The sequence below is a fragment of the Pagrus major genome, chromosome 14, assembly GCF_040436345.1.
Source record: "Pagrus major chromosome 14, Pma_NU_1.0".
In the NCBI taxonomy this organism is placed as follows: Eukaryota; Metazoa; Chordata; class Actinopteri; order Spariformes; family Sparidae; genus Pagrus; species Pagrus major.
This window is the reverse complement of record NC_133228.1, coordinates 17,154,252-17,173,468: the sequence shown is the minus strand read 5'-3', so window position 1 is coordinate 17,173,468 and position 19,217 is coordinate 17,154,252. Positions and strand designations below refer to the sequence as shown.

Here is a 19,217-nt window from a genome sequence, read left to right as displayed (position 1 = left end):
TAATGTCCTAATCAAGGTCCCTCCATGCTGCACTCCGTCTCCGCTCTCACCGCTTCATTTTCAGAGTAAACATTTTCACAGCACGCAAATACCTCATCATTGTGTTTTCGTGCGATTCTGTGCTGCCAGAACACATTTTTTGTTCCACTGTGTGACGGAGCGAAGGTGTAGTGTAGCGAAAAAGCCAAAGTCGGACCTCGGTAAAAACCTCTGTGATTTAAAAAGGACGTCGTAATTCTGGATAATCCTAAAACCCTGCAGCCGATGCACTCCAGACTCATCCAGCCATGAAATTAAGATCAGATACAACACAGAGAGGGCCTATCCAAACAGCAACATGAAGATAACACACCACCGCCACCACCGTCGTGCACACAAACAGAGCTGGTGGCGTACAGTATGTGCTCAGCAAACTTGTGCAGAATGGCACATGTGAGCTAACACGCCGCGTTAGATAACGAGAACTCAAACAATACACTCCCACATAAATATGCACATATGCGCACTCTCTGAGGCACGTACATAAACAGACTCCCAACAGCAGCAAATAACCTCAGAGGTAATGTGTCATTGTACACCTTTCCGTGACCAAACATCTGTCGTACAGCATGTTATTAGTGGGGGGATGGCCTGCAGAGAGTACAGTCTACCGTTAAATCATTTTTATCCGAGCTGGGATCCTTTGCTGGATCCAGGCAAACTTCTTCTCAGCTGTATTATTTCCATCAAAACATGCATCCCAGAGATATTTGAAGAATTGCATGGAACTGCACAGGCCAGCCGTATAATTAGTGTAAAAATAGAAGAAAAAATTGTAGAGCACAAATGATGATGCCATCTTGCATGTGTGGACTTACCCCAAAGTCTTTCCCTGCCCACTTGCATTCGTCCCTCTTGGAGGGGGTGGCGGGCCACGCAATCTGTGCAAATGAGAGAGTGACAAAGTCATACTATGCTGGAGGAGGAGAGCACAGATTTACATGTTGGTTCATGAAACAGTGAGTCAATGCAGTGAATCAGAGGAAATCAGGATTTGTACATTTCCGGGAGAATGATTATGAATTTGTCATGTATTTATGTTGAAGATTCCTCGGTTACTCACTTCCTCATTTCTCTTTATTCAAAGAATCATGAATTATAAGGTCGTCCTGGACGAGTAAAGGAATATTTCAGTTTGTAATCAAAGTATTTACATTCATCCAATTTAAATTGTTTTCGTGGGGGATACAATGGGCAAGCCTTGCCTTCAGTCATGGTGACGGGCATAGGCAAGTCAAAATAAATCAGGAAACTTTTAGGACTGTACATCAGCGAGCTAGACAGCTTCTTCAAGTCATTCATGTGAGGATATTCAAGATTATCTCGCTTCAAGATTATCCAATTATGAAAATTCACTTCAGAAGAAGAAAAAGAAGAAGAAGAAGAAGAAGAAGAAGAAGAAGAAGAAGAAGAAGAAAGTCTGGAGGTTCTAACACAACAAATCTTTTTGGAGCTGTACTTCTTTAAAAATCAAAAAATGTAAAGAAATCAGTTTTCTTATTGGCCATGAGAAGCAGGCAATTATCAGTATCAGCTGAAAAAAATCCATATCATGCATCCCAAAAGGTATAGTCTAAACAGCTCCTGGTTCAAATTATAGTGTTTAAAAGTTAAAGTCCTTTCTCCAGTTCAAATCCCGAGCATATGGTTCTGTTTTTCACTTCAAGTATGAGGAGAAAGAAGGCTTTTTGCTACTTTGTTTTGGAAGAAATGGGACTCATTGTGAAATAAATGATGGCTTTGTCCTGTCCTTAAGACAAATCCATCTGTGGCCCCTGGTGTCACGTAAATTATAAACACACGTACAAGTCTGCATGTGTGATCTGTAAGGAAGTGATTATATACTCAAGAATTGGGTGCGATAGAGCTCACCGTTTCGCTGGGGGCCACACAGATGTGGACAGACAAAGGAAATGTATGCACATGCATTATTACGTCCACGTTCCTCCTTCTATCCCTTGACTTTATCTCCTGCCCAGATCAGCTGAGTTTTCCTCTCTTGGGAATCTGCGTTGTACATTTCAGGGTAATTACATTAGATTTGCTTAATCACTGCTTTTTCGTCTTTATCTCGTAATGACGCAAAGATCAGAACAAAGGAGGGAAAAAATACACATCCGAGCCAAGGGCGAAAAGAATTCGGAGACAAGCTCCCTCTCTCTCTGCATTGACTATGTATTTTTCAGCACTTTCATACTCCTGCTCAGCTCTCAGCAGCCTGCGAGCAAGTCTGTGTCAGTTTTGTGTGTCTATGAAAGCAGTCCAATCTGATAAAAAAGACTGTTAACCTAGTCCAGGTGGTGTAATGAAGTTATGGACAGCCCTGTCTGGACCGAGAGACAGTGGGAGGGGAGACAGAAATGGTGTAATGGACTCCAGAGGAGAGGAGAGGAGAGGAGAGGAGAGGAGAGGAGAGGAGAGGAGAGGAGAGGAGAGGAGAGGAGAGGAGAGGAGAGGAGAGGAGAGGAGAGGAGAGGAGAGGAGAGGAGAGGAGAGGAGAGGAGAGGAGAGGAGAGGAGAGGAGAGGAGAGGAGAGGAGAACTGCATTCAACTCTCACAAAAACCTACAAAATAAACCAAAACTGTTCCCACGATTAACCAGTGCACATCTGACTTTTACCTGTTTCATGTCTCTGTTGATGTTGACGAGGTCGAATGAGAAGAGGTGGTCCTCAGCTCCGACCAGTAGTCTCCCTCGCTCCTCATCCAATAGGAACGCGTCGTAGCTCGAGCTGTTGGCCAAGCCGTTGAAGGTGACGAGGTTACTGGACTCTAACATCTCTGGAAGGGAAGGAGGAGGAAGAGTTAGTGTTGGCTGACAAACGAGTACAAGATCATTAAAGAAACAGAAACAAAGAAAACAGACTCCACATTTGTACATCACAGAACTTGCATAAAAGTAAAGTTAGTGAACCAAAACTGAGGACTGTGTGCAAAGGAATTATGTAAAAAATACATTTGCAGCAAATTATTCATACGTGAAATATGCGAGCCAAAATTAACGGGGCTCTATGTGAGAATTCAAGTTGAAGATGTTCACAAATTTACTAAAATTCTCAGCAGAATGTGAGTAAATAGCAGTTTTGAGATTATGATGTTTATTTACTGTGTAGCAGAGATATATCTACTGAAGTTAGCATGCTAACCAGCTAGCCACAGCCCGTCCTGGTCCAAACTTCTGTGCTAGCGGCGTAAACACTGGTCCCCCAGTTCCCAGTCCGAACCAGTAGCTGCGCAACTAACTAACTAAGGGCAGCGGAGTAAGCAGCAGTTAGCGGTAACTCTGGTGATATGCTGCCCTCTATTTGTTTTGAGTATGAATTTAATAAGTGGCCAAATCTTACATATTGCAGCTTTAAGTACATGTTTCTCTCTCTTTAATGTTAAAAAGTGTAAATAACTTCATGCATGCTTGATAATTCGGGTGTCAGAAAAGAAAGGAATTGAAGTGTTTCCACAATCAAGATGCCCTCTTGTATTAAAAATCACATTTTCCATGTTTCCATAATTGCTTTTCCACACACACTTCCGTACAGACACACGTCAGTCAGGTATAGCGTGAGACATTTTGAAGTGAACACAGCATGTCCTAATCAGGGACACGGTTCAGACTGTTCAGCCGTGTGATTGGTTGAATAATTCATATGGAGTTCAGGGCCAGGGGAGACACTGTGTGTCAGTAAGTTATGAGTGTGTGGCATGTCGCTGTAAATGGGTTATTATGTAAATCAACACTGAAGCACGTGGATTTCTGATCCATTCAGGTGTACAAAGTCCTTAAGTGTATAACAACATGCAGCCAATCTAGACCAGCACAAGACTTTACAGACGGGCTGGAGTCTAGGCCGACTTCTGACAGTCAGTTAACGTTTAATCACCGAAGATGAGCTCCACCACCTCTGACATCAGCTGTAACAGTAATAGTATTACATTAACAAAGACACACACTCTCTTCCTGAGACCAAGTTAACCCCCTGATTTTGTTTGTCACAACACATGTAAGTACAGCATGGTTCATTTATATTAGTTATAGTGTAACTGGTGAGGCTTCAGTGTTCAAGTGAATCTGTGGATGATCCAGAATATCTGATTTAAAGCATTATAATCTGAATATATTCATTTAAAGGTGGAATATGTAAGAATCGGACATCAAACTGAGTAACTGCTAACATTGGCTAACTGTATTCTATTTTTACATCCATGATTGTAGCTTCTCTCAGCTTGTTAGCTCAGTTAGCCGTGCAGCTAGCCGGACAACCGGAGGAGTGTTGGTTTTACACCGCTACCACAGGAGCTTTGGATGACTGGGAGAGAAAGGTTTTCAGACCCGGGGCTAGTTGGTTAGCATGCTAACTCCAGTAGATATATAAATTCTCACATATTGCACCTTTAAAGCAGCTACAAGGAACTTTTTTTGGTTGATTCTGGCGGCCCCTGTGGACAGACGCGGTATGAGCACCACCGCCTCGTGTAGTAAAGATCTTGATCTTGTTTTGAAAGTGAGGGAAAGAAAGTTGCAACTTATTTTTAATACCGTTGTGTTTATTCAATACAGCTGTCTGCATAGCAATTAGTAATAAATAAATAAATAAACTTTAAGGTGATGTATCTAGATTATTAACTGTTCTATGATGATGGTGATAACACTTCACGCTACTTTTCTTTCCTCTCACATCATCTTTAATTACAACATTTTTCTATAATGGAGAGCCTCACTTGACCAAATTCCTGTTAAAAAATGTAGATGTTAAATTAAAATTAAAATCAAAAACAACCGTTTAGCAAATTGAATTGCAGCTCCTACAATTAATGGGCTATTTGTCAAGCAATTTGTGTAGCTTTCTTTATAATATTATGATAATAACAGTAACATTTAGTTTATAATTAAATGAACAGAAATTGAATTAACCCCCTCAAGCATCTGCCTCTGATTGATCCAGTGCACACGCAGCATGTGCTCTACATTTGCATCACAGGTACGGTCCTCAAACAGTCCGACGTCGTCCATCATCATCACTGTCACCGTATAGCATGGACACACGCAGGCACGCAATATAGAAAACCAGCACGAGGCACACATATGCACACAAACATGTATATACTGTATATATATGTGTACACACACACACACACACATGCACACAGTCCGGTGGATTGTGATCTCCCTGCTCTCCCCACAGAGCTCTGATTGACGGGCTGCTATAGGAGCCATCTGCGCCCACTCACACTGTGTAAGATCTTGGACATCTGTGTCTACATAAAAGAGGGGATTGATGGAAGGGGAGATGGAGGAAGTGGCGTGTCGACCGTGTCTGTGTATCGAGTACCAGCGGGGTGGATGAGGACCGTGAGAGGGAGTGGTCGTCACCTAATAAAGACGGTTGCAGCTCATCTGCGTCAGGCGGATCTCGAGGCTAAGTTTGTAGGCTGAGGAAATGGAGTGGGTGGGTGTGGGCATGAATGGAGGTCTGTGGATGTGTGTGAATTTGTAGTGTGCCACAGATGGGTTGAGCGTATGTGTGTGGGTTTCAGTGAGTGTATGTGTGTGTGTAGGTATCTTTCTTCCATCCTGGCATTCGCATTTATATTACAATACTCAAAACTACGATGGCAAGAATTGAATATTGAAGGTAAGAAGTGTGGTCGGAGCCATTTGGTTATCATGTGCGGCCAATCAGATAGCCCCATATTCTCAGTTTACCAATCAGATATGCCTCAGAGGAGGGAAGTAAGGAAATGTAATTTCCAGTCGACAGAACGCCAGAGGAGGTCGTCTTATGTTTCAACGATGAAGCAACGGAAAAAGAAATGGGACGTGGCAGAAAGCCAAGGTATTCATAAAAATGGGAATGAAATGGAAAAATAAACAGTTTAGGGCTTGGAAAGATTAGAAAAAAAGAAAAAAGGACAGAGATACAAGGACAAACAACGATATCCTCTGTCTGACAGATCTCAACTCCTCTTCACTGTCGTCTCGGCTCCATTTGCGACGACCTGTGTCATCTGAAAGTGAGCGGCTGGAGCTGAACCCGAGAGCCGAGAGGGAATGTGGGCCAAAATGGCAGCCACAGAGGTCCGTCACGAAAGGTTTACCCCAGATGGGCCAGAGAAGGAAAAACACACGCGCTTATTTCAACACGTGGCGATCCCTGACAAAGACACGGTGGCCTGCGGGCGCACAAATACACATAGAGAGGCTTTTTTTTTATATCTGAACTGGGATCTGCTGTGTGTGTGTTTGGAGAATCGGAGGAACTGGGCGTGAGCACCTAAGGACCTCCAACCTAAACACAGACGCGCTCGTTTGGAAATGAGAGCGAGGGCAGATACGGAGCGCTCGACACGACAAAGCTCATACAAAATATAATAACCAGGCGAAAGAGGCGAAGCAGGTCGGACACGAATTCACTGCGCTCTGCTTTTAAAATGCAAACAAGTACACACAACCTCTAAACTGACATGCATATTATATTCATATTGACCTAAATGTTTACACCGCATCACTTCTCCCTGAACACACACACACACACACACAAACACACGCGCACTCGCACACACACTTCTTCCCAGACTAAGTTGTAACCCAATCAGCATTTCTGCTTATGCAGCATGAACTAGTGGAACAGTGAGCACACTCAGCAGCTTCTACCTCGAACACACTCCCAGGCCCAGGACCCCCCAAAACACACACACACACACACACACACACACACACACACACACACTCACACACTCACACAGAGACATTAAAACACACCTCCTCTCATGTACGTGCGCGCACACAGGCCACGAGCCTCCTCACCACACACAGTCTGCTTACACTCGCCGCTGGACACACGTACACATTTAAACACACACACTCGTGTGTAAAAATGCATTACACTCACTCACTTCACACACACGTCTACACACACACACTCTGTTCAGTCTGCCCACTTCCATCCCACTTTCTCTTGTTACACACATCCTCTGTCTGCTCTTTTTCACTCACACGTTCTGTCTTTTGCACATTAAAAGGACACACATGTGGGTACAGTGGTGTATGCAAACACACACACACACACACGCACACACACACACACAGATGCAAATATGTAGACTAACTTGTGTGTATTCAAAGATATAGTGAAATCATTGCCTTGGTTCCATTTGTAGATTTGTTAGCTTTGTTAAAGGGTCATTATGTAGTTTTTTGAAGATTAAAACTCAGAAGTTTAATATTTACAATATTAATGAGGTAATAATACAAACTCATAAATATTTACCTTAACCATAACTGAATAAACAAGCTGTTCAGAGAGGAAAATAAGGTCCCTGGAACACTGTTTGAAGCTAGAAAGGTGGCAGGGTCCGCCAAATATAAACAAAGTAACAGCACGAAATTGTGTTGTCCTTTAAGGTCAGTTTGTTTATTGAGTTTTTTTCAGTCAATGAAAACAAAGACTTTGTTTATTTAGTTTGTTTTATCTTTAAAAGTTATTCCCCAAAACTACATAGTGCACCTTTAATCATGTGATTGAAAGATGGACGTTTTCAGTTTTATCATATGCTAATCCCACATACATTCATTTATATTCTATATATGCATTAACTATGAGGTTACATGTCTTCATTTTTCATATTCGCTCCGTGATAAAACACACTGTATATTCAAGGACACCCCTCGAAACAGGAGAAAACAAGCAATTCATTCAAATAAATTATCATTTGTCCCTCTGCCATACTCCATTATGGAAAATAACCTGCCTCTTGTCTTAAAAAGCCCCAGGGAGAAAAAAAAAACAGGGAAAAAAAAAAAGAGCTACATTCAAAATTCAAGTGCAATTGTCTGTGGAGTACTCTTCACTCCCCCATTCTCCAAACAGGCAGCCGCTTTAGACGCCTACATGCCACGCAATAGCGGAATAATGAAACGGCATGAAAGAAAAAGGCGACGGGGCATTAAATTATGTTTATCTGGATGTGTGTACGCTGCCGCTGTGTGAGCGAGCGAGGAGTGTGTGTGTTTGAGTGACACGCAACATAAAAGCCCGACAGAGGAAAACACTTGACTGAGATTCAACAGATGGGTAATATTCCATTAAACTAATGCAACACTTGTGAAGTGTTTCTCGCGTTCATATATACAGCGAAGGCTCAACGAGGGGAGAGAGGTTTTCGATATGTAAAAACCAGTGTTTGAATGACACATTTTACTTGTTAATTTCCTGTTGTTGACACAGCTCTCTCTTTCTCCCGCTGCTGGCAGAAGGTGCATGACTTGGACTGGAGGTGTGTTTTCGTGGTTTGTAAGTCTTAAAGAGCGACAACATTCAGAGGCCGGGGGAGGAAGAAGGAAAATAGCAGCTCAAAAGGCACTGGCGCGGAGAATTACACATGTTTGTCTTTTAAATACAAGGCCTAGCTTCAGAAAAACCAAAGGCACACAGTACTGTAATATCTCCAGCGGTTTGGTTTGGCATGTCAATCTCTCTCTGTCTTTCCCAGCCCTGCCTGCCTCCTTTCTTTTTTCTCCGTGTGTGGCGCGGTGTGCGTTTTCTCTCTGCCACAAAACACAGGTGTCGGAGGGGGAGAAAGAAAGAAAGGAAAAAAAAAAAAAGACGAGACAGCCGTCCGCCCCGCGAAAATTTGCAGAGAGCTTTGCTTAACAAAGTGTTCAAATATTATCCTAAGCTCAAGGATATCCACACATGCCTCAAAAGTTCACCTCCCCTCCCTTTCTCTCTCTTTCTCTTTCTAAGCACAGTAGCAGGTGTGGGTTGGTTTCCATGGTGACCGTCTTGTACAGCACAACCTGGGGCCCCGTCGGATTTTTTTTTCATTCAGGTGCGGCTGAGTGACGGCTCCGACAGGAAATGTGCAACCTCGCGCGTGAACCCTGCGATTAAGAAGCGCTCCCGTGTGTGTTTCAATCCAAAAGAACAGGAGGAGGACGTGTGTGTGTGTGTGTTGCTGATTGATTATTCACCACAACCTCTCTAATTATGTGACAAGTTTGCTGCTCAAGCCATCAGTTTGCAAAAAAAGTGTTGTCTCCGATGCCAGCGCAGTTTCAGTCGAAATAGGAACTTAATTTTCTATTTTTTCACTCAAAGTGACTCATAGCTGTAATTCACGGTCAAGTACTGTGTCTTATGGGACGTTTTAATACCACATTCTGTCCTGTGAATGTGAGTACGTTCAACCAGAGGATATGTATCAGAGGGACTAACAAGGAAAAGGTGACCGCATCCCAAACCGCACAGAATCTATAAGAGTAGTCTAAGTATGTGTTGAATTTCATCTCTCCCAACCCAAATGCTAGACTTCCTCGTCACCGCACGACATTCCTGTTCTCCCTCGAGGGAGAGAGGAAGACAGAGAGTGAGGAGGGATACTGAATGCGAGAGAGCTGGGAGAGTTGACAGCAGAGAAAAGCAGCATAATGAACGATAAAGTCGAGACAAAAAGAAAATCAAGGATAATGACAGCAAAACTAAGGCAGAAACATGAGCACAGCGGCAGAGGAAATAAAAGCGTGCACAACAAAAGCGGGTTGAATGTGGAACCGTTTCATTAGCGTGCGTCTCCTCCTGTCGTTGGACGGCTGGACCGCAGAGAGCGGTTTTCCACCAGCGCCGCGACCACAGACGGCTCGAGGCCTGGCCGTGCCTACCGCAGAGAGCCCACTCACACACCACTAAATGCTCACGGTGTAACCAGGCTGCTCAGCCTCTCTGGTTCGCATTACTTTTAAGGAAAACACACACAGACGCACGCTCACTTTTGTATGCAAATACAGCTGCAGACAGGAACTTGTTTGAATATGTACAAATAGGCAAAGCGGGCCGTGTGTATCCAAGCACACACACACACACAAATCACAGTATCACTCCTCTGCAGAGCCGTGCAGAGACAGTGCTATCGCCAGGCGGTTTGATGGATGGACTTTGAGAGGAACCAGGCTGTGGTTAGCGTGGTCATGTCTGGAGCCACTGCCTGTTAGTGCAGCCTGTCAGCTGTACCGTGTAGCCGAATGTCAGCTCTGCCATTTTATTAGAAATTAATGAGGCAGGGCTACAGATCCGAGCGTGTCCCAGGCAAACTGTGACAGCGAACACAATGATGCCACAGAGACACAGACGCACAATTTCAGCCCTTGCACACCATTACGAGAGGAGCCACTGTGACAAAACGAGGCTTCACGTCATAAATGAATAAAGCGTCTGCATTTTGCATTTGCACGAGAAAGTGATCAGAAACAACATCCCAAATCTTATAATGACATGATTTATGTACGCTGTATCCCAGTGTGCCAAAGTAAAATACGACATTTGAGCAAAAGTGTTTGCAAAACCTTCCTCATTATATCTCAGGCTGCTGCTGACATTTATGACAGGGAGAGAGAAATAACAAGTCCAAGAGAAGGAGTGAAAAAATGACTCCACAGCAAATTAAATCTTAAATTATAGAGATTTTAAGGGACTGGTATTTCAAGCTGACCTTAAATTTTGACACCGAAACATTAAGAGGGGAAGAGTTGTGATTGAAATGACTCTATAATTATAAATCCCTGCACATTCTTAGTGGCATCAATCTTCGTTCCACATTTCTGTTTTGTCCGCCACTCCCCTGTCTCCGCTTGTGTGTCCGTCTGTTGTCCATCAGTCGTTCAGTCCGTCTTTCCGCAGAGATGTCCCCCTCATTTGTAACACGACTCTGTTCGGATTGAACGGTGCACCCTTTCTCCGTCTGACTGACAAGACTTAGCAGGTGGCGGGACCCATTCATACCCGCGGTTCAGCAATCTGCGCCACGCTGTAACCCAAGCCTACGTCCCAAACACAGATGCAAAGACACGGGATATTTTTCCTGCGTGCACGTCCATACAGCGCTTGTGTACACACAGACAAAAAAAAAATGTCCACTGAACATACACGATTGCTGTGTGCACACACGTTAATCTTTGGGCAAACACACACTGCGCTCACTCTACCTCCTGTTTTGGCCTACAAGCGCACATCCAGATTGTTTTTGGTAATCGTTTTAGTGTAAATAAAATTTTCTAAAGTAAATAGCGGCGTAATTGGAGAACATTTATGGACGGTGGGGAAATGCATGACATTCCAAAACATAAACCAACTCGGAAAGCAAACAGAAGACACGAGCAATCGAAACGTAATAAAACTCGGTGCCGATTTTGCCACACGGGGGAAGATAACACACTCTGCAGCAGGCTGCGACTAACAGTTATTTTCATTGTTGATTAATCTGCTGACTTTTTTCTTAATTAATCGATTAGTTGTTTGGTCTTTTAACTTAAAAAATGTAGAAAAATGTCGATTGGTGTTTCTCAAATGCCAAAATGAATTCATCAAATGTCACAACTCAAAGATATTCAGATGATTACTGTCATAGAGGAGTAAAGGAACCAGAAAATACTCACATTTAAGAATCTGGAACCAGAGCATTGTTGCTTTTTTTCTTAAACAGTTACTCAACCCGATGAATCGATTGTCAAAATAGTCTGCGAATAATCTAAAAGTTGACAATTAGTCGATTAATCGTAAGCAAACATGTTTATTTCCCTGGTTAAATCAGCCAAATAATTATGATTTTACATTCTTTTAATGGGCTATAGTGTTATTAAAAGAAAGATAAAATTGCTTTTTTTCTTAAAACATTATTATCAATATAGCTGCAGGTACACTGGTTGCACTGGTGCACCTAATGTTTTCATTTAGGTACACCAAATAAGACATTTTAATTTAATTTCCTAAGAAATTATGCATACGATTGTAAACAGTAATACATTTGTTGAAAGGCAACTGTTGTTTGTTAAAAATATTTGTAGTGGCTACACTGCTGAATATCAGGTGCACCGGTGCAACCAATGCCACAGATTTTTGGGTGCATGTACAACCAAAAAAGTCAAACCCTTGAGCCCTGAGTTGGCGACTGAAGTAATAGTCGACAAATAATCGATAAATTGTTGCAGCTTCAATTTCTCCCATTACAAAAACAATCAGCAAACAACCCTACCCTCCTTAGAAAACCTCTAAGTTATTCGTTAAATCAGCCAAATAATCATAATAGAATTGCTTTAATGTAAAGAAAAATAAGGTTGCTTTTATTCTTAAAGAATTACTCAAATCCATTAATTGTTTATCAATACTTGCAGTGCTCCAGATTACCTTTATACTGGTTGCACTGGTGCACCTTACTTTTTCATTTAGGTGCACCAGTACATAACTCAGGTGCACCAAATAATACATTTTAATTATATTTCTTGAGATATTATGTCAACTATTGTAAACAGGGATACATTTATTTAAAGATTGTCTTGGCAATTGTCTACACACCCTGCTTGTGTTTGTTATAGGCTACTTTTTTTTTTTAATCCGACCTGCTAAGTACCAGGTGCACCGGTGCGACCAATGAAAATTAATTGTAGCACTTAACAGATTTTTGGGTGTGAAACAGTCTCACCCTGTAGCCCTCAGCTGACAACTAATCGATTAATCACTGCGGCTCTACACTCATTCCCTTATTAGCTTAAACTACCGACAATAAGATATTTTCTGACACAGTATGAATGATGACATGATGATGAACGAAATCACCCACTTCCTGTATTAGTAAGCGAGTGTAAAACTGCAACGACAACAAGTGACAGATCTTTTTTTTAGGACTTGATGAATGGCTTTTTGTTTTGCATGTGAGTTTGAGTCATGGCACAATTATCTGCGGGGCGAAATAAATACACTCTTACACACACTTCACTATGCCAGCTTTCATCGTGCGGACATTTAGTGATGGGAGCTTACCAAACACTGCGGTCAGGTATGTGAGTCAGTGTGAGGAAATGTCATATATTCGCATGAAGCATGGGGGCAAAACCGCTGCATAACATTGGGCTTACACTGCTGGAATGTGACTGTGTGGGAACAAAGATGAGGGTAGTTGAAAAAGAAGGATAGCCAAAAGATATGTATCAACTGAGCTGCAATCAAAGAGACAGGAAAAGTAGACCAAGGAGAAGAAGAAGAAAAAAATTACAAACACACACACACAGGGCGCACACACGGAGCCTTCTTGAAGATTGTACTTAGGGTCTGCGGTGTTGTGGTTCCTTGAGATGCGACTGAGCCGCAGGAGAGGGAGGAGGAGGAGGAGGTAGGACGAAAAGAACGATGAGAAAGAAAGAGAGGGAGAGCGGGAGATGGAGGCAGACATCTCCAAAGTTGGCGCGTTGGGAGAACACCTTATAATTATCTACATCCGCTCTGTCAGCCTCAGCCCACAGAATGGACGGATACAACGAGAGAGAAAACAGGGAAGCCAGAAGAAAGAGAGAGAGAGGCTCATTCACAGACAAAGATACCCTGATAAACCAACACACATGCAAACACCCACAAACATACAAACAAGTATGTATTTTCATAGGCAGGCACGCCCACACACACACACAAACACACGCATGGACACACTCACACAACACGGGGCTTATTATGGGGCTGAGTCCAGACTGCGTTGAGTGCGGTTCCACACCAAGTGTCTATTTCGAAGGCTTGTAAGCCAATTCCAGATTCCCTGTCTCTTTCTCAGTCTCGCTCCGTCTTTCCTCCGCAGTTCCACCCAACCATCCATCCAGCCAGCCAGCCAGCCAGCCAGCCAGCGTGGGGCGGCCGCGATGGCATTAAGAGGTCATACAGTAGGCTCCATAATTACCCACCGCCGAGGGTAATTATCAGGTTGTTTAACGAGACCTTTTAAGTTTGAGAGTGCGGCTCGCTGGCTCCTTTTTAGGGATCACAATAGGGTCAAGTTTTTGCAGTCGCACGCCCCTGTGCTGTGTTTCTGTTTAACTGTGCGGTATGTGCATCCATTGCCCTTTAGGGGTCAGTGTTCCTCCTGATGAACACTCACAGTGCAGAGTGCTGTAGCTGGATTGTGTTGAGGAATGTGATTGTGTGCAGATATGCATTGATCCGTGGGAGCGTGTCATTGTTTTTATCCTTGCGATTCAAACCGTTGCTGTATTGCAGCAGAGCGTGGTCTCACTTGTGCAACATTAAAGCTCTAAGATGATGGTTTCAATATGTCAAATTTCTTTAGAAATTCTGGGTGATGATGACTCAGTTTGAAGAGGAAAGGAAAGGAAGAGTCGCATTTGCAACCTTTAAATATTACAAAACAACACTGATCTCGATCGGTTGTTTGAACAAAATCCAGCTTTGATGAAATGATACCTTCGCTAAGCAAGATTATTTTAACTTGGACTTGAGTTTCACCTTTCGTCTCCCTCTCCTTAAGTTACTAGTCCCGGCGAGGAAAGTGAGAGCTATTCTAGTCTCAAGGAGAAGAGAAAATCATTAACTCCTGTGATCATAGTTCTGTCCCCCATCAAGCCACATCCTTTTAGCTGAATGTCTAACTGACCCCGCTGGGAAATCATTTACTCCGCACTTGCTTCGCCAGCCGTCCCATGAGAGGTCATTTTATCTACCTGCCTCCGTTTCTCACTCGTTCTGCCTCTCAAACTGCTTCGCTCTGCAGTCGCTCGTCTGTCCTTTTCCGGGCAGAGGAACATCACTCACTTTTCTTTTTTTTCTCTAACTATCCGTCCCCGGAGGCATGTCATCAGCGCTCATTTGAGAATGATTTCACGGGACCCTCCTTGCATGCTTGCTGTTTATCCGACTTTCCCCGGATCACAGGCCCTCCTTGTTCTTGCGACCGTCCTCCTCCCAGGGCCCCCAGTCTGTCTTTTGCTCTAGATCGTCCCACTCGAGGACCCACTGTTGTTTGACTGTCCTTCCCAGGAGGATTCCTCCTTGTCGTTTATTTGACTTAATTACTATGCCGGCTTCGCGGAGGGAGAGGGGGATGACTGACACTTCACTGAACGATCAGCCTCCCTTCCTTCTGCGTCGTCTACTGTGTGTCTGCCAGCTTTTCCTTCATTAAACGCAAATCTCCTCCCCTCCACCGTCGCCCCCAACATGCCTCCATCCCTCTCTTCCCCCCTCGATCCGCCACAGTGTGGGTGTTAACCGAGAATGGTCCTCCTGAGAGGCATCAAGAGAGCCATCAAACACCTGTGGGTCCGAGACACAGGCGAGCAGGGACATACAAAGACAGCAGCACATGCATACACACACACACACAGCAGCAGTTTGCAATCACACGTAATTATAGAAACAGTGATTCAACAGCACAAAAAGAGATACCGATTTGTGAGCTTATGCATACAAAACCAGGTGTCTAATTATATGAGTGCACGCCAGACCTGACACATTCTTGCCTCGCTAAGAGACACACAAAGTCGCACGCCGAGCCACCACTTACAGTCTAAGGGGAGGAAATAACAAGAGAGGGTGTTGAGTCCTCACACCAAGACGTGGCAAGAACATTCACACGCGCACATACACATAAACAACCAGGCTTTGATGCACTTTTAGCAAAAAAATAACTGTACATCCACCAAAGTGCATCCATCATGACGGGCTACAAGACCTGCTCGCTCCATCGCGTGTCCATCACTCGCACAGTCAGTCAATACGCACTTTGATGCTCGATGACATATCTCTTGTCTCGTATTGTTGTCAGCAACATGTTCACTTGTCAGCCTGAGCGGTGAAGAGGATCACAAGGGGGGAGGGGGGGCAGCAGGGAACTATATTCACATTCTTTAAACAGATGGCTTTGTAAAGGAGGGATGACATTTTCCCATCATGCTTTGAGGCTCCAGTTTTGTGTGAACTGACATGATGGTGCCCAGGGGATGTGTGACCTGGAGCAGGTAAGTTCAACTATGATCCTTTCCAGATTTTTTTGTTGTTGTTGAGGTAAATGTGTGTCATCACCCTTTAAAATCTTAAAGGGGCACTATGTAAGAATTTTAACATTTATAATATTAATGAGGTAATAATACAAACTCAGAAATATTTATTTTTCCATAAGTGAATAAACAAGAGGAAAGCTAGAAAGGTGGCAGGGTCCGCCACATATAAACAAAGTAGTTGTCCTTTAAGGTCAGTTTGTTTATTCACTCGTGAAAACAAAGTGTTTGTTTATTTAGCTTGTTAAGGCATAACAAATCAGTCAATGTCGATCTTTCTCTTCTGATTCTCCAGAACTACACAGTGCACCTTTAAATCACGATTCCCCCAAACACGCAAAATTACAGTGCCGCCAGGACTCACTGAAAAAGCGTATTAAAACACAAAAAGTCACATTTTCATTCCAGATTTAGATCACAGACAATCGCCATACACACTTGGAAGTTGACAGGGTGATAAAGGAAAATATACTCTCCCAAAATTACAAGTTGCGCTCCATCTAAAGAATAAAGCATGTCATATAGCAGGCCTCTAAACATAAGTTACACCAAACGTCTCGGCTAAAGATAGAAATTGAAATAGAGTGACAAACATCACATTCGCCCCCTCCGAGGCTTGAAAATCCCTCCCCACCCCCCGACAAAGATCGAAATTATCCGAGTGACCGAAGCTTTGGGTGACAGTCGAACACACCAGGGGGACTATCAACCGCACACTCATGTTTTCAGCTGCAAAACGACGGCAAATCAACCTTCTTCGTATTTTTTACGAGAGAAACGCGACTAAAATAAGGAATCGGGAGACCACACTCCCAGCCATATACTTTCGGTCATGTTTTAGGACAAAGAACCACAATGGCCTCCCTCACTGACATTAAAAAAAGGAAAAAAAACATCCCAAAATATGCCAAAAATGCTGCCAGTTATTTCTAGCTGAGATGAAAAGTCTGCTATTACAAAGAGCCTGATTTAATGTAGGGTGTGAGAGAGGAGACGAGACAGGGAGAGAGAGAGGGAGGAGGAGGAGGAGGAGGAGGAGGGGAGGAAGAACCGGCGCTCCGCAGTCTCCCCTCAAAATAACACAGAAGGAGAGGGAATAACATGTTTGCTGTATACGTCAAAAACTTACACGTGCACGTTATAAAAAGCAACACGAAACTCCCTCCGCTGTGAATGCATTATTTAATGCACACGTTAAAACCAACGCCGTGTATAGTTTTTTCCATTTAAACAAAACTCTACAACTGTTGGATCCATTCAGGATAGAGTAATGAGAAGTCTTAAAGAAAAGGCTCTGTGTCATGACCGAAAGTTTTTTGGGACAGAAGCCATCAAAACAGAGGCTCTAGTGCCTGTTCGCAGCACTTAACAGGGCTGTACAGTACTAGCAGAAAGGGGACAGCGCAAGGGGAAAATCGGCACAGGGGCCAATATATACATTTAAGCCCCTTCCTCAGCATGTGGAACCAATCTGACTATTTGTAAGAATAGTGAATTCTGAGAGACAGGCAGGGCCAGCGAGAGCAGAGCAGAGGAGAGGAGTGAGTTAATGGGGGAGAAGGTTAAGCAAGGGAGTTAGATGCTGTGTACTGACCAAGAGGGAGAAAGAGTGAATGAGAGAGACACACAGGCAGAAAATAGATTCACAGAAATAGAAGAGGAGAAAAAAAGAAGAAGAAAGAATGGATGAAAAGAAAAAGCATGAAAGAGCACCCACGGGCAAGAAAAACAGTAGACGAGCGAAAGTCTAACGTTAAAAGCAACCGGCACCCAACCGCGTTCTACCCTGGAGTAGTCAGAATGGAGAATGGACAAGTGGGCTTACCCTTGTATGACAGCTTTAGCCTGGGTACGTTGTGCTTGGGCTCAACACCTCTTCCCGGCTGCACCGCCCCGCACAGCAGCACTACAATCCCAAACAGGTAATCCATGGTGCTGGAGTGCTGCTGGCTGGCCTCCAGACCAGGGGGCACTCACGACCCCTGACCAGTGCCCAGAGATGAGTGTCTCCTGCTGGGGTAGGGTGGGGGTGTCCGCCGAAGCCCTGGAGAGTCCCTCCACGCGAGCCCTGAGAGTGGTTCCAGGGAGAGAGGGGGGGGGGGTACAAAATCCTGGTTGTGCTCCCCGGCTCAGAGTGCAGCCTGTTGGGGGGGACTTCTGTAGTGTGAAGTGGGTGGAGGAAGGGGTGCCGCTCACATGGCTCCCCGTGTGGAGGTCCAGGCTGTGTAGTCCCTTGGCTTTATCTGTTCTCCCCCCAGGTGAAGGCTCAGCAAGGGCTTCAGTTTGAATGAGATGAAAGGTAGAGCCTGTGTGAAGGTAAATCAGATCCACAATAGTAAGGCTATCCTTTCCTAGAGATCTGCTTCTTCTTCTTCTTTTTCTTTATCTCTTTCTGTCTCCTGGCTTCTTCTCTTTGAGCAGACACTCACAGCAACCCTCTAATCCTTGTGTGCCGCTCCACCAGACTGCGAGGGAGAGAGAGACGGAGAGAGAGAGCTACACCATCCACGGGAGGAGAGGGGAGGGGAGGGAGAGCAGCTGAGAGAGAGAGAGAGAGAGAGAGAGAGAGAAGGGGAGTGCTGGTGAGAGAGAAAGAGAGAGGGGGGCGGGATGACACGAGAGCAACGATGAAACCAGTATAGTGGATGGGAAGTGTAGAGGATGGTGAGGATTTTATGGAGATGTCTCTTCCGCACTTATTTCCTTTTTTTATGTTCGTCATTATTTCCGTTATTTCTTATTGCTGACACCAAAACTCTTGCTTTAAAAAGCCTAAAAAAAAAAAGCTGTAAAACGTTTCAGATGCCGACGCGCTGCCACAGTTTGTCTTCAGGTCTATTTTTTGAACTTAAATCCAAAGAGTCACCCGGCTAATGACTGAGAATCGTGTATTTTGCTGTGCACCAAGTTCCTTAAGTTACAGGAGCCAATTTTTCTATTTTTTCTTACTCAGTGGTAAAAAATGCCAAACATATAGATTGAAATTGGACTCTTTATTAGCAAATTTATCTCAACACAAGACCCATTTCGAAGCTTTTCTGGAGCTTTTGAGCCTATCAGGTCCTCTGTAGAACTGTAGATGTTAAACTTCTGTTTTAACTTTTAATTAGTTTTATTGCTTTAAGGACTTCTTGTCCATGTTGGCTTACATGTCGAGACTTATTTGCTAGATTTTGTTGAAGAGACAGCTCCTTCTCTTGATGGAAAAAGTAAATCAGACGCATTAGAGACATTATACTGTATGTGTGTTATTACATTGTGTCTTCAGGATTTTGACAAAAAAATCACATGTTACAGCTTTTTAAAGGGGCACTATGTAGTTTTGGAGAAGAAATTCAAACTCAGAATTGTAATA

General features: G+C 43.7%; 1 protein-coding gene across 1 annotated transcript in view; it reads right to left on the bottom strand.

The window, feature by feature from the left end:
* sema3aa (sema domain, immunoglobulin domain (Ig), short basic domain, secreted, (semaphorin) 3Aa) overlaps window positions 1-18,468 on the bottom strand; it is a 34,816-nt gene extending 16,348 nt beyond the window's left edge. Inside the window, exons 1-3 of the mRNA XM_073480307.1 lie at window positions 17,688-18,468; window positions 2,660-2,820; window positions 858-920 (exon numbers count right to left, since the gene is read on the bottom strand). Coding sequence (XP_073336408.1) covers window positions 858-920; window positions 2,660-2,820; window positions 17,688-17,793 — 330 coding nt within the window. The 5' untranslated portion in view covers window positions 17,794-18,468. The remainder of the gene's footprint in view (window positions 1-857; window positions 921-2,659; window positions 2,821-17,687) is intronic.
* Between the last annotated feature and the right edge of the window lie 749 nt (window positions 18,469-19,217).